General features: G+C 42.5%; 1 protein-coding gene across 1 annotated transcript in view; it reads right to left on the bottom strand.

Moving 5' to 3' along the window:
• LOC109466306 (chondroitin sulfate synthase 1-like) overlaps positions 1-11,999 on the bottom strand; it is a 41,694-nt gene extending 29,695 nt beyond the window's left edge. The window contains exon 1 of the mRNA XM_019764016.1: positions 10,984-11,999. Within this exon, the coding sequence (XP_019619575.1) occupies positions 10,984-11,817 (834 nt within the window). The 5' untranslated portion in view covers positions 11,818-11,999. The remainder of the gene's footprint in view (positions 1-10,983) is intronic.
• Between the last annotated feature and the right edge of the window lie 1,346 nt (positions 12,000-13,345).

Genomic DNA, 13,345 nt, shown 5'->3' with positions numbered 1-13,345 from the left:
CTCCAAGGTTCAAAAGGTCCACTTTTCATTAAAGGTCATTAAGATTTTTCTTTAAATGATGGACTTTTGTATCACCAGCGGGACTGGAATCCTACAAAAACTGCTCACTTTGTCATTGAATAGAATTAGATTTTTGCTTAGAAATCCTCTCAAAAATGCAGGAAATGCCATTTCAGGAGGTTCAATTTATGAAATTTTCTGGTGGGGGAGCATGCCCCTGGTCCCCCCTAGGAAACTCGCGACTATGGTGCCCCCTGGTCCAGGAGACAGTGGGAAGACATCCCCCCCCCCCTTCAAAACCCTACCTACAGTCAGGTGCACTTTCCAAAATTCTATTCCAAAGTCTGTGTTATGCGTCAGATGAGGATGAGCACACAGACACATGTAATACCTGTCACGGAACAATTTTCCAGTCAATTGAGCAGGGAACACCTGGGATAGCTCACAGAAATACATGTAGGTCTCTAGTTAACATGCAAATAAACCACCCAGTTTCTTGGCCACTCCTTCTTCTTAAAAAGGTAATTCTAGGAAGTTTACCTGATCACAAAAATAAGAACTAGACAGTGCAGATAGTAACTTAAGCCCCTGTCACAAATACATTGTAGATGGCCTCCCAAACACTAACTGAACTCCCCCAAACGTACATGTAGGTCCAAAGCAAGGTTGGCTGGTGTTCGGCCAGGTTAGCTACTGTTCGGCAGATTGTTTCAAAAAGTTTTAAATGTTCAGGTGTGGATGGGAGGCTTGGCCAAGGTTAGCTGGTGTTCGGGAGTAGGTTGGGACATACTTGGCAGTGAAATTTGACTCCAATCTAACTCAAATTCAGTTTGATTCGTATAGAAGTGTAGGCGTGACCTAAAATTTGATCATTGTACTGCTCCCCAACTCCAGCCAACCTTTTGTCGGCTGGCATTCTGGGATAGGTTCTGAATGTGTGACAGGGGCCACTGGCCACCAGAAGAGTGACCATGGGTTTGACCCTGACAATTGTGATGTGTGAGGTTACATAAACAGTTGTACAGGTAAAAAGAGAGGGCTGGTGCCTTTTAGCACAGGTGTCAGAGTATCCTTCGGGTTTAGTGTGACACAGAAAAGGGATGTCGGATTTTTTTCCTACTGCCCTGCTAACAATACATGACCGGGCTGTGGTCAAACGTGACACTAGATAGCCTGTTTACATGATACCCTACATTACGCGTGTGTTTGGGTACACCTATAGGGATCAGTTCGTCTGTGAACACAGGAATACAATAGGTGAAGAAATGTTGTAGGGCAAAAGGTGTTTACGGTCTCGTCAAGTGGTGTCTGGAAAGGCACCTGAATAAGGGCAAATATACAATCTCAGTACTGCATCTTGTTGTATTAAACCTTTGCTCTTCTTTATCTTGTTTTTCAATGTCCTTTTAACTTAAGTCAAAGTCGTCCATCAGGGTACGTGACAAAAGCAAAAATATCCTGGACAAGGAAATCTGTCTGATATTGACATTTACTGCCATTTCGTAGCACATTTTTGTCATGCATCATTTCAAACTTGGAGTGCTTAAAATAGCCCATAACAAGCATGGGGAATTTTTATCTTTTAGGTACTGCCCATACATAGCTAGAACCAGCCTACAATACAAAACAAGCAACCATTTTCCTTCAGTGACATCGCATTTTTGCCTCACAGGTATCAGTATGCTTATTACATTGACCAGAAAATTGAAAGAAGTAATACTAATTTTTTAACAGTTTTAGCATGATCCATACTTGCGGTGGTGCAGGTAAAATTTGTCTGGTGTAGGTTATTTTCAAATGTCCTGCACCAGTGCAGGTGTGCAGAAAAAAAGGATTTGAAACCCTGAACACAGTCATACAATCCTGTCCCTTGAGGATTTCTATTTCAGACAGTCAGGCTACAGCTTTTGTACAGAGGGGATTTTCAACGGCTCTGAGCAGATACATCTATTTGTGACTCATACAAAATGAGGAATTAACAGGTGAATGGCTAAAATCTCAATGAAAAAAGGTGGAATTGCTTCAAGAAAATCACACAATAGCATGGTTGAAACTTACTTTAGAATCAATGACGAGAAACATCCATGTCTTTGGGTTACTTCTTTCTGACCAATTCACATACCAGTATTCATAGCCATTTGTAGCAAATGCGAATCAAAACCTTGCTCTATGACACACTCACAGTGACTGGTGAACCCTGTATCTGGTTGTGGTATCAAAACATACTTTTCCCCCTATGGAGTTATAGTTAAAATGTGACTCACTTCAATGTGGTAAAAATTATAGTAGGTTGCACTGGCAAAATACCAAAAAATAAGTATGTTTGAGTTTACAATCTAGAAAATAACTGAAAACAAACAAAAAAGTTTGTCTTCTTTTTGCGCCTCTTTTACATACCAGGTATCACCATGTGGATGTCAACAGAACTGCAGCCGGCTCACCCTGGAATGCAGTTGCGTAATGCGCTGTTGAATGAACATGAAAAACCTCACCATCTAAATGTAAATCATATTATGGTCTAAAAGCCGATACATTTCTGTACCACACAGTGCAGTTTACTCCTGGCTATCTCTCACATAAGTCGCTCTAGCCAGGCTTCAAGAAGTTTGTCTGCACTACTTTTTATACTCGCATCATAGTGTCTAGAGGTCGCCCATTAATACTGTGTTCTACGGCCTTGTGATGAAGCGAAAAAACAGAACTACAAAGCTGGACCTGTGACCATGGTAGTGTTCTTCTTGGCAGAGATGTAGCATGTGGGAGAATACTCCCAGTCTCAGTCCATAATAGAATGTTTGTAGATGTTGTGGAGCAGGGTTCAGGATCAGTGCAGCAGAGTCTGTGTTCATACACCTAAGTTTGGCACAGGAGATTTTGGGGTGGGGAGGTCACTAGTATGAACATGCCTTCGGAACCAAACTTGCAAATGATGTCTTGAACTTCCAACAAAGACGTCCAGTGCAGGGGGAGGGAGAAAGGTCAAATTCTCCTTCAGGAGTCTTTTCATCTACAAGCAGGGCTGGAAATACTTTTTTCTGCATACCTGCACCAGACAATTAATTTTACCATTCAAACTTTGAGAAGTGTGGATCGTTCTAAAAACTGCTCAGAAACCATTATTTGTTTCATACTTCATAGGTGGTAAGTTGGTAAAGAAAAAAAACAATACAAATCCACATACACCTATATGTATCATTATAATAAATCCAGTACATGGACCAGTGCAGGCTAGGTACATGTAGACATGAGAAATACCATCACAGCTCCAGTTTTACCTGCACTGAGGTGCATGTATTGCACCCAGTATTTCAAGCCCTGACAAGGAACTGCACCTGCTAAAAACAGGGAGGGATGCAGTAGAGCACTGAGACTGAGAGAGAGTGAGTACTGTCTGTTTGGTAGAAGTCAGTATATTATATACACATCACCCTGGGAGGGTTGTGAACACAAGCTTTTACAGCTTGTTTCCTACAATAGCACACTTGACACTGCTAATGACATGATCATCCTTCCCTTTGTGAAGTAAATACAGAGTCATTCACAAGGCAAAATAAACTGGAAAAGCTTTAATCCCATAACAAAAGGGCCCCATAATCACATTGCAGTCATCATTACTGTGTGAAAACAAACACTTGATAAAATTGGACTAACAATGGGCCTAGCTTAGGAAGACAAAAGGAGATGAAGTTCTGAATGAAAAGGCCAGTTTTGATATGGTAGGTATTATAGACACAGAAAGCAAAAGATTATGACAAAAGATGCTTTCGGCATCATCAAGTGTCGGCCTCCATGTTGTGTGGCCAAAGTTTTGCCCAGACAACATTGCAAGGTTGCCAACATGCAATTTTGTGTATGTGGCTTTAGGTCCAGACTTATGATGAGTCCGGAACTGAACCTAAACCTCTGGACTTGAATCCGGACCTGAACCTAAATGTGGGTTTAGGTACACAGCACCAGACTACCAGCCTGACCATCTCCTATCCCCCCAGATGTTATAAGAAGGAGAGTTTCCCCACCAGTGCACCCTGAGTCCCAGTGCACCCGGATCTGTTTCCCACCACCATTAGTGGACAAGTTGTCTGTACTCCAGACAAACACTTCCTGTTATGTGTACTTAGTGCCACAATAACCTGTGTGTCTGTACCCCATCATGCTATATTGAATTCCCCCTTGACAAGCCAATTGAAGGATGTGCTCCAGCCTCCTCCTTCTCTCTCTGTGGCTCCCAAACATCCCGAGTATTCAAAGTAGGTCTCTTTTCAGCTTAGAGACAGATCTTGCCATCAAAGTATTCCATTCATAGGAAAAAGTCTAGACTATTTAAAAGTCAGTATACATATCCAATCATCATTGTTATATACCTTCAAGTTCTTCCCTCTCTTTGGCTCCCAAACATCCCGAGTATTTAAAGTAGGTCTCTTTTCAGCTTAGAGACAGATCTTGCCATCAAAGTATTCCATTCATAGGAAGAAGTCTAGACTGTTTAAATATACAATCGTACCTGTATAATAGTTTTAATACCTACTCATTATTGCCATTGCTTTGTACTTCTAAACTATCTGGATGAAAACATTAGGCCAAAGCAAGTAAATTTTATGGATGACATCTTCTGCAGACTCTAAATCTAATGCGAGTGGGCGAAAAATAAACAAGGCGGGCCGAAAAAAACAAGGTTATTACATTTCAAAATTATGACTCAATCATTGTACAAATGGTTTTGATTCAGTGGGAACATCACATATACACAGTCAACATCACATATCACTGCATCAAACTAAGAAACAAAACATTAAATCAGAGCCTTTTCTTGTCTCTTTATAGTTGTCTGTCATCCACCTTGCGGCATGGCAATAGACATCTTGGCCCATTTTTGGCATATTGACGACCGTCAGAGGGCAACAAAATTTCTTGTTTTTTTTCCCCAAACCAGGCGAAAATTAATGCGCGTGTTGATGTCATCCATAAAAATTACTTGCTGTAGCCTTATAATGCCGGTAGCATGTGACCCAAAAAGGCTACAATTGGTCATACTTAGCGGTATTGATTGTGCTTTTATTGGAGGTCTTAGCTCTTGGTCCTTTGATCCACTAAACGTAGCTCTGTAATCCTCCTTGAATACTTCCTGACAAGGAACGTAATCCTCGTGTCATTCATTATCCTCAACTCTCAAGGCAGATCATACCGTAGCGAATCGATCACCATCAACACTTGAGGCAGATCCCATCCATAGAAACTTCAAAACTTCAGGAAGATCCCACCATAGCAACTTGATCAAAATCCACACTTTATGCAGATCTTTTCACTTGATCAAAATCCACACTTTAGGCAGATCCTACATTAGCAACTTGGTCAAAATACTTTAGGCAGATCCTACCACATAGCAACTTGATCAAAATCCACACTTAAGGCAGATCCTACCATAGCAACTTGGTCACAATCCATACTTTAGGCAGATTATAACATAGCAACTTGGTCAATATCAACACTTTGGGCAGATCCTACCATGTGTGTGTGTGTGTGTGTGTGTGTGTGTGTGTGTGTGTGTGTCTGAGTTATAAAGTGATACACAACTTTGTACTAGGACTAGGAGATTAACGGATGTTACCAAGAACAGCGGAAGTGACGGGTAACCTCCTCACACAGACCAATTTGTAACCATGCCACATGCCAAGAAGCAACACCGACATCAAATGGGGGAGGGCCATCAACCTGAACTACCATTATATATACAGAAGGTCCATTTTCCGTTTATTCAGTCTAGATGAATATTCGAAATTATTGGTCTCACGGTATAACAATATAAGGTTTATAATCAAATCAATCTGCTGATGTTGTGTTTCCTCAGTTCAAAGGCAAATGCTTAAGACCTTCCAAAAAAGGAAATGTTACAAATTAAACACAATATATAATGTTGGTTGCATGTCTGTAGGTACAATATACCACATTTAATTTCTAAAGTGTGTATTTTCAAGTTATAACTCATTGGTTTATTGATATGAATGCTTTATTGATTACTTCCAATTTCTATTTACATTTCAACTCATCAAATCATCAGTTCATCAAGTATTCTATTAAGATCATATAAACATTAAAGACAACTATGCCTTTCATACAGTGATTCCTAAAACCAGGTTGGGGTCGAGGGAACAGATCACGTAGCACTGAAATATTACTAGACTGCAATTGCACGGGATTACTTTGTAATGAAATCTCCGTGCCACTGTAGCAGGTTTGTTGACACAAGTTGGTTTCTAGGGCTGTATGATTTGGAGCGCACGCTCTCTGTGTAACCAAGTTCAGGAGGGTGCCATTTTCAAGATGCCAGCCTGAACATCATGACAGCTACTGTTTAAACTGAGACAGGAGAACTGACAGTGAATACACATCTGCCTTTCCAACTACATAGATTTAAAATGGGACATGATCTAGCTTTCGCTTGATTTTAAACTTAAAGGCATCCAATGAAGCTCCAAAACAACAAAATTGGAAATATTCTGAATAAAGCAATCTGTATAATATTGACACATACTGTCCCACATTAGCACATTTGCATCAGTATTTCATACTTTGGGCATTTAAAACAGTGTAGGAATAAGCCCCAAGCCCTTTATTTTCTAGGTGGTACCCAAAAATCTTACCAGTAACCATTTCCGTCACACTTTTCAGCATTTTTGCTCCATGAATGTCAATAAATATTGGGATAATGTTGTTTCAGCTTAGTATGTAGCTACATAGGTAAGTGACTAGAATATTAACTTGAAAAATCTGGTTTTCAAGCCCTAACAAGTGCATTGGGAACCTTTAAACTATTGAGAAGTTATATACTAGTATAATGGGCAGGGGTCACAGAGGAAAACTGTCCAGTGTGTCCTGGGTGAGGCTTTGGCAGCTGCCTTGGCCAGGGGGCAAAAATGTGCTGGAAATAACAGCAGGCTCACAACTTAATCTGGAACTCCACTGCCAGGAAATAAGGAGTAACAGGCTCCCAAAGTGATCCAAGGCATCACGCAATTTCAATCATGGCTGTCAACTGTGAACCTCAAGTATAAATTTCTTGCAACGTCCGGTGCATATCATCCTTACTAACAGTACATCACGTACAGTTGGTCCAGCGTTTTAGTATTAGGCAACATCCAAATTTTGCCACCTACAGGTATGACAGAAAAAATTTTTACCCAATCCGTCATCTTTGATGGACAGAAATTGGTGTGTAGAGACATTGAAAGAGATGTCATTATACATATACCAGCAGCAAAAGTGGTTTAGCGTTTTACATGTAGCATCCAAATTTTGCTGCTCATGAGGGACAAAAACTTTGCGCAATCCGTCATCTTTGACAGACAAAAATTGGCGTGCAAAGACATAGAAAGTGAATTGTCATTAATAATACTAGCAGCAAAACTGGTCCCTAAAGATACAGGAAATGGCATTTCAGAGGGTCAAGATTTCAACATTTTTCAGGGAAAGCATGCCCTCAGACCCTCCAGGGCTCGAAATACTGGGTGCATGTGCACCTTATTATTATTAGTGCACCCAAATTTGGAGCTGTGCACCCAATTTTTTTCTGTGGGTGCACCAGTGCACCTATATTCCCAAAAATGAATTTCAAGCCTGCCCTCTAAGGATTGCGCTTCTGCATTCGACGTCAAACAAAATCAACATGACCAAAAGAAAATATCAGGCTGGCTAGAACACTGAGTTGACCTGACAGAATAGCTGGCATACGGCCTAATAGGACATGGATGCTAAAGTCGGAGCTGCACAGTTAGTATACACAACAACTGGAGGGAAGACTCAACCCTACCAATGACCTTCAAATATTTATCATCACCAGCAAGCACCGTAGCAGATGTCCCGTCATTCCTGCCATTTTAAATTACTCCCTCGGTGGGGCAGTCAAAGTGGTCTTTGTCCAGACAACTTTCGCTTCTATATACTACTTTTCAGCGTAGGATGTCCGAGGGGAGAGCAGATGTTGAAAGCTAAGCATACACACAGCAGACGTACCAGTGGAGATTTCAGGCCAGGACAGAAACAACTTTTGTCAAAAAAAGCCAGCATGATCTAATGAAGGGCTCGAAATACTGGGTGCATGTGCACCTTAGTGCAGGTAAAATTGTGGCTATGCAGGTATTTCTCATGTCTACCTGCACTAGTACATGTACATGTACTGGCTTTAAAATATACATGCAGGTGTACATGTATGTGGATTTTTATTTGCTGCACTAACTGTTACCACAGTTGAACTTGAAGTATAAAACAAATGGTTTCTGCACATTGTTTAGTATGATCCATACTTCTCAGATTCTGAGTGGTGCAGGTAAAATTTGTCTCTTGCAAGTAATTTTCAATGTTACCTGCAACAAAAGTATTTCGAGCCCTGTAATATCATGTAGCAATGGCTGACTTGGAAGTCATTACAGAGAAACAGCTCTGGTTTCCAATTAACGGTTAAGTACGTTTATCAAGGATGGATACGAAAACAAACCATTCCCCAGTTGCACATTTTTGGACTCCGCCTGTATTTACATAAATATCTACAAATTTCCTTCCAAAAAGAAGCAAGAACAGCATCAACATGTCTAAGCAATCGCTCAAACAAATGATCTTACCTACATAGTACAATTTGGAAGTTTTGTCCAGTCAAATTTTTCTTGTGAAGCAAGTTTAAATTGTAATTTCCAACACAACAAATTGCAATCACCCAAATTTTCAACTGTACAACTCCAGTCTTTGTAAAGGAATGAGCAATCCACCGCTTCCGTGACGTTGAAAATTTGGGTGATTCCAATTTGTTGTGTTGGAAATTACCGTTTAAACTTCAATCATAGTGATTTGTACCAACACAGATGAACTTTCAAGATAAATGTTTTCTGTGTTGACACACATGTCAGGGGAGTAAGGTGTCAGTATGTTTATGATTGAGTGCTTCATCAACCACTCACAGAAATAGCAGGCAGTGACTTTTAAGGGCCTGGGGGTGAAAGGTCAGAGGTTAGAATGTCTGCCAGGGCAGAGATGGCCCCTATGGGACCTATCCAATTGATATACTAGTATTTTGGGGGCATCAACAATATGGCCTGAATTATATTAATAATGTTCACTTATCAGGAAGGACTTATACTTGGTCAGTGCTGTATTTCCTGATTTTTTTAAACCTACTTCTGTGTTCACATTTTTTACAGTCATTAAAGTAAGTTACAATTAAAAGCAGTTAACATACAACCAAAAAAGATGTCATACAACCATCTCACAAGATTGGCGAGACCACCATGCCCTAAAACCACAATGTTTACCTCAGAATGGGTTAATACCTTTTTGATGTCATTAAATAAACACTTGAAAGAAACAGGACAAGGGAAACTGGCCCCCACAGGACAGCTGTAAGCATGGTCCTTACACCAAGACAAACACGTTGTACACACAACTCTGCTTACTCTGAAGATTCACTATCTTTACTAAGGTGGGCGCTGTATAGACAGACTACGTCAAGATAGCCTGGTGACATAACAACTCCTCAGTACAACAGATAGTCACTTCCCATGGCCAGCATTATCTGACAAAATCAACATGCACATCTTACTTTGTTCTCACAAGACTGGCAAGACTTTTGTGTCAGATTCTGATATATGCTGTTGAACTTTTAAGTTAAATCATGATAGATAAGGGTCTTTTATCCGTAGACACTTAGGAAGTACTTTTAACTGAAAGTATGAGGATTCCAATGTTATCTTGGGATGCCTACGGGTATAGAAAAAAACAAAATGAAGAAACTAATGAAGAGAATGAAAGAATGAAGAATGTAATGAAAGAATTAAGAAAGGCATTAGATTCTTTAAGAATTAGTCACAGACAAGCAGTAAGGTACAAAATTAAATTGCTCAATATAAACTTTCTGGTCAATTAAAGCAGAGAAATTTTTTGACTTCACCCCAAGATTCCTATTGAAAACGGAAACCCTCGGTTCAACATTCTTTCTCAATTAAGCAGACAAAGTGGCATTCCCCTTGCCTTCGGGCAATTTCAAACCACATTGTTCTCATATGAGAGTAGATCATTCACTCACGAACAACTGCTGAAACGTTCGTGACTTTCTCGGACAGGATTCCGGTATCCCAACACGTCAACGAGACAACGACAACAAATCCTGGCGAATTCCAAGTGGGGAAGGTCATGTGTGGCATTTCCACGTCCCCGCTGTACTAGGGGCATGTATAGGCACCAGGTGCAGGGTGTCCTCTAGGTGTCCGTCACCTGCTTGACCCTACAGGCCTTCTAGTCTCAAGTTTTGGTCAGGGGAGTTTCTAACAGAAGCGTTAGGCTCTGGTTCCTCTAGAGTTTGTTCTACTAGCTGGGCGGAAAATTGCCTCCGTGAGAATTCTGGCATTGGATAAGCCTTCTTAGGAGGCACATGTCAAGAGAGACGTCCAGACACCCTGGCATTTACACCGTACCCTGGTGTGAGACCCATTATTTTCTAGCACTGATACCTCTCAGTCAAAAAGGCGGTTTGGTTTGCCTTGGGCTGAGACCTTATTGTGTACATAATTGGTAGACAACTAAAAGATTCTCATTTTGAAAATAGTTTTTCACACGTTCTAATTTTTACAGATGACAGTTTTAGTGGTGGCAGATAAAGGGTATTCGTAAAAGAGGGAAAATAAAGTTTAACTTTAAAAAGTTTATTGAAGGGATGATGTTGCCCGTTTTATCAGTTAAGCATACAAGTCCTTCCTGCCCAGAAACAGAAGCACATGTGAGGTGCCCAGAGCACATTCCACAGTTGGGCAGTAAATCTTTGCCTTTGTCACCACTAGCAAATTGTCCTGTCCTTCCAATGCTGTCTCAATGTTTCTTTAGTTTCTTAAAACTAGACTTAAATGTGTTAACCAGGACAAGTTTGGGATAAGGCAAGATTGTTGAGTTTTCGGTTAAGCCGACAATGCTAAAAGTTGTGATGATGATGAATTGTGGGATTCTTACCTCGTACGCCCAGGTACAGGACACTCCGGCAAACTTGTGGATGCAGCGCCCGATCTCGACATCTTCGTGCGAGGTGTAGAGATGCTTGAGACACCAGGAGATGTTGGGTACCATCCTCCGCAGTGTCTCCCTGCTCATCAGCATCCCGGGACCCCCCATGCAGAAATTCTCGCCCGCGTCCAGCGACAGACGGCCCAACTCCTCGGCGCTGCCCAGTCCGGTCTGTCCGATGTACAGCGGCCGGGAAGAGTTGACGGATCTGAGGAACTTTTCCAGTTTGTCCCCCTTGATGTAGACATCATCATCCGCACGCATGAACCACTCGTACTGGTCCAGGTAATGGTCGTGCATGTACTTCAGCATGAGGAAGGACTTCTTCTGAGGGGGGTAGGCGTCGTCAACCCCCGGGATGTTCACGCGGGTGAACCCCCCCTGAGACAAGCCGTCCGGATCGTAAGCGGAGTAGAATTCGACCTTGCCGGGTATATGCTGCTGCCAGGTCTCGTATGCCGCCACGGCGCGCGAGTCCAGGTATTTTTTGGCCGTCATCACCCCGACGTACACAAAATTCTTGCCCCGCTCGGGGCCGGCGGACTCCCTCTTGGGCGTGCTGGCGGGTCCCCCCGGGTCGCCCGCCCCGCTGGACAGCAGCTCTGCGGCCGTGGGGTCCCGTCTGCAGCCCACCCGCGCCCCGAGACTCCCTCCTCCCCTCGGCGGGTCGGCCCTCTGCACCACCAGCCAGCTGGCGAGCGTGAACCCCAGGAACAGTCCCGCACACAGCCCGACCACCATCCGGGCTCGCGCCGTCATGCCGGCCCGCCGCGTCCACAGCATCACTCTCGGGTTCGTCAGCAGGCCCAACACACCGCTCCGCTGACGACTACATGTCTTGGTGGGCAGATGGTCCTCTCTGTAGACAGAAAGATCGACATTAGTGAGGAACTCAGCCTGACCGAAGCTGCAGGTTCACCAGTTCGGCCGCCATCTTGTTTATTCATGACGTCACATGCACAACACCCACGTGGATCCTCCACGCCAGATAATCCTGACATCATTTAGAACCTGGTTGGACCTACTTAGTACTAAGGTTATTTGTAAGCGCATAGCGTGATATTTAAGGAGATAACATCTGCGGGAGACAGAATATGAACAAGTAGAGAAAGATAAAATCCAATAGGACTGTTACAGTATAAACATCTAGCTCCAGTGCACAGTGAACTATAAAACACCTCGCTACATTGTAGCTAGTTCCAGTGCACAGTAAACCAGTCATATTATTCAATAGCCCTGATGAGGGTCTGCATGCCCTTTTTCGTTAACCGTTATGGGCTATTTTAATTCACCGTTAATCGTTGCCGGCTCACTCTAATTCAACGTTAAGCGTTATCAGTATATTCATCGTGAAGCGTTATTGGTCTTTTAAATTCAACGTAAAACGTTATTTGTCATCCTAAATTCAGCGTTAAGCGTTAATGAATGATTCTTCGTTTCGCCTAATTTTGCCTTTCAAAATGCAGGAAAATGCGTTATTGAAGGTTTAAAAATACAAAATTTCCCGGGGGAGAATGCCCCCGGACCCCCACTACATTGCTCGCACCTTTGGCGCTCGACTCGCGCTTCTGCGCTCGGTCCCTTCGGCTCTAGCCAGAACCAGCTTTCCCGTCAATTTCCGGAAGTTTGCGGAGAAGGACCGACAAACACTCTCAACACCGTGATTTGCCTCTCAAAATGCGGGAAATTGCGTTTTTGAAGGCTTAAAAACCCTAAATTTCCCGTGGAAGCATCCCCCGACCCCCCTAGATTACGAGCGCCTTCGGCGCTCCCCTCTCAAAATCCATCGGTAAAACTGGGCAGACTGAAAAATGCAAGCTGGCCGACGTCGACTCGGACTCCCCTTTATTTGAGGACGCACTCAGGGACCAGGGCAGGTGGGAAACACAGGGAACACATAGCTTTAATGCGTGCTTCATTACATGTAAGATATACGTAATTTTGTCAGTGATCACCTTTTCTCACAAAGCGAGATACCAAATCAAGTGCAGCTCGAAAAAAAACCCTGTCAATTTACCGTTAAGCGTTGCCGACCGTCCTGAATTTACCGTTAAGCGTTATCGGCCCTGCTGAATTTACCGTTAACCGTTGGCAGGACCCCCCTCATGCAGACCCTCCCTGATGAAGATGACAGACAGTCATCGAAACGTCGGCTCTTGTTAAAAAAAGGTGGTTATGAATACATAACTTTGCTATTCAATCATTCACTATATAACTGCAATTATTCACAGCGATATAGTCATTTTTTTATGTCAAAAGCTTAGAGCTAGCTGGGAGAGGCCAATGGTAAAGTCATTTGTTGGGTCAACAT

Source organism: Branchiostoma belcheri, unplaced genomic scaffold (assembly GCF_001625305.1).
Source record: "Branchiostoma belcheri isolate BF01 breed outbred unplaced genomic scaffold, Haploidv18h27 scaffold162, whole genome shotgun sequence".
In the NCBI taxonomy this organism is placed as follows: Eukaryota; Metazoa; Chordata; class Leptocardii; order Amphioxiformes; family Branchiostomatidae; genus Branchiostoma; species Branchiostoma belcheri.
This window is presented reverse-complemented; position numbering and strand designations above follow the sequence as displayed.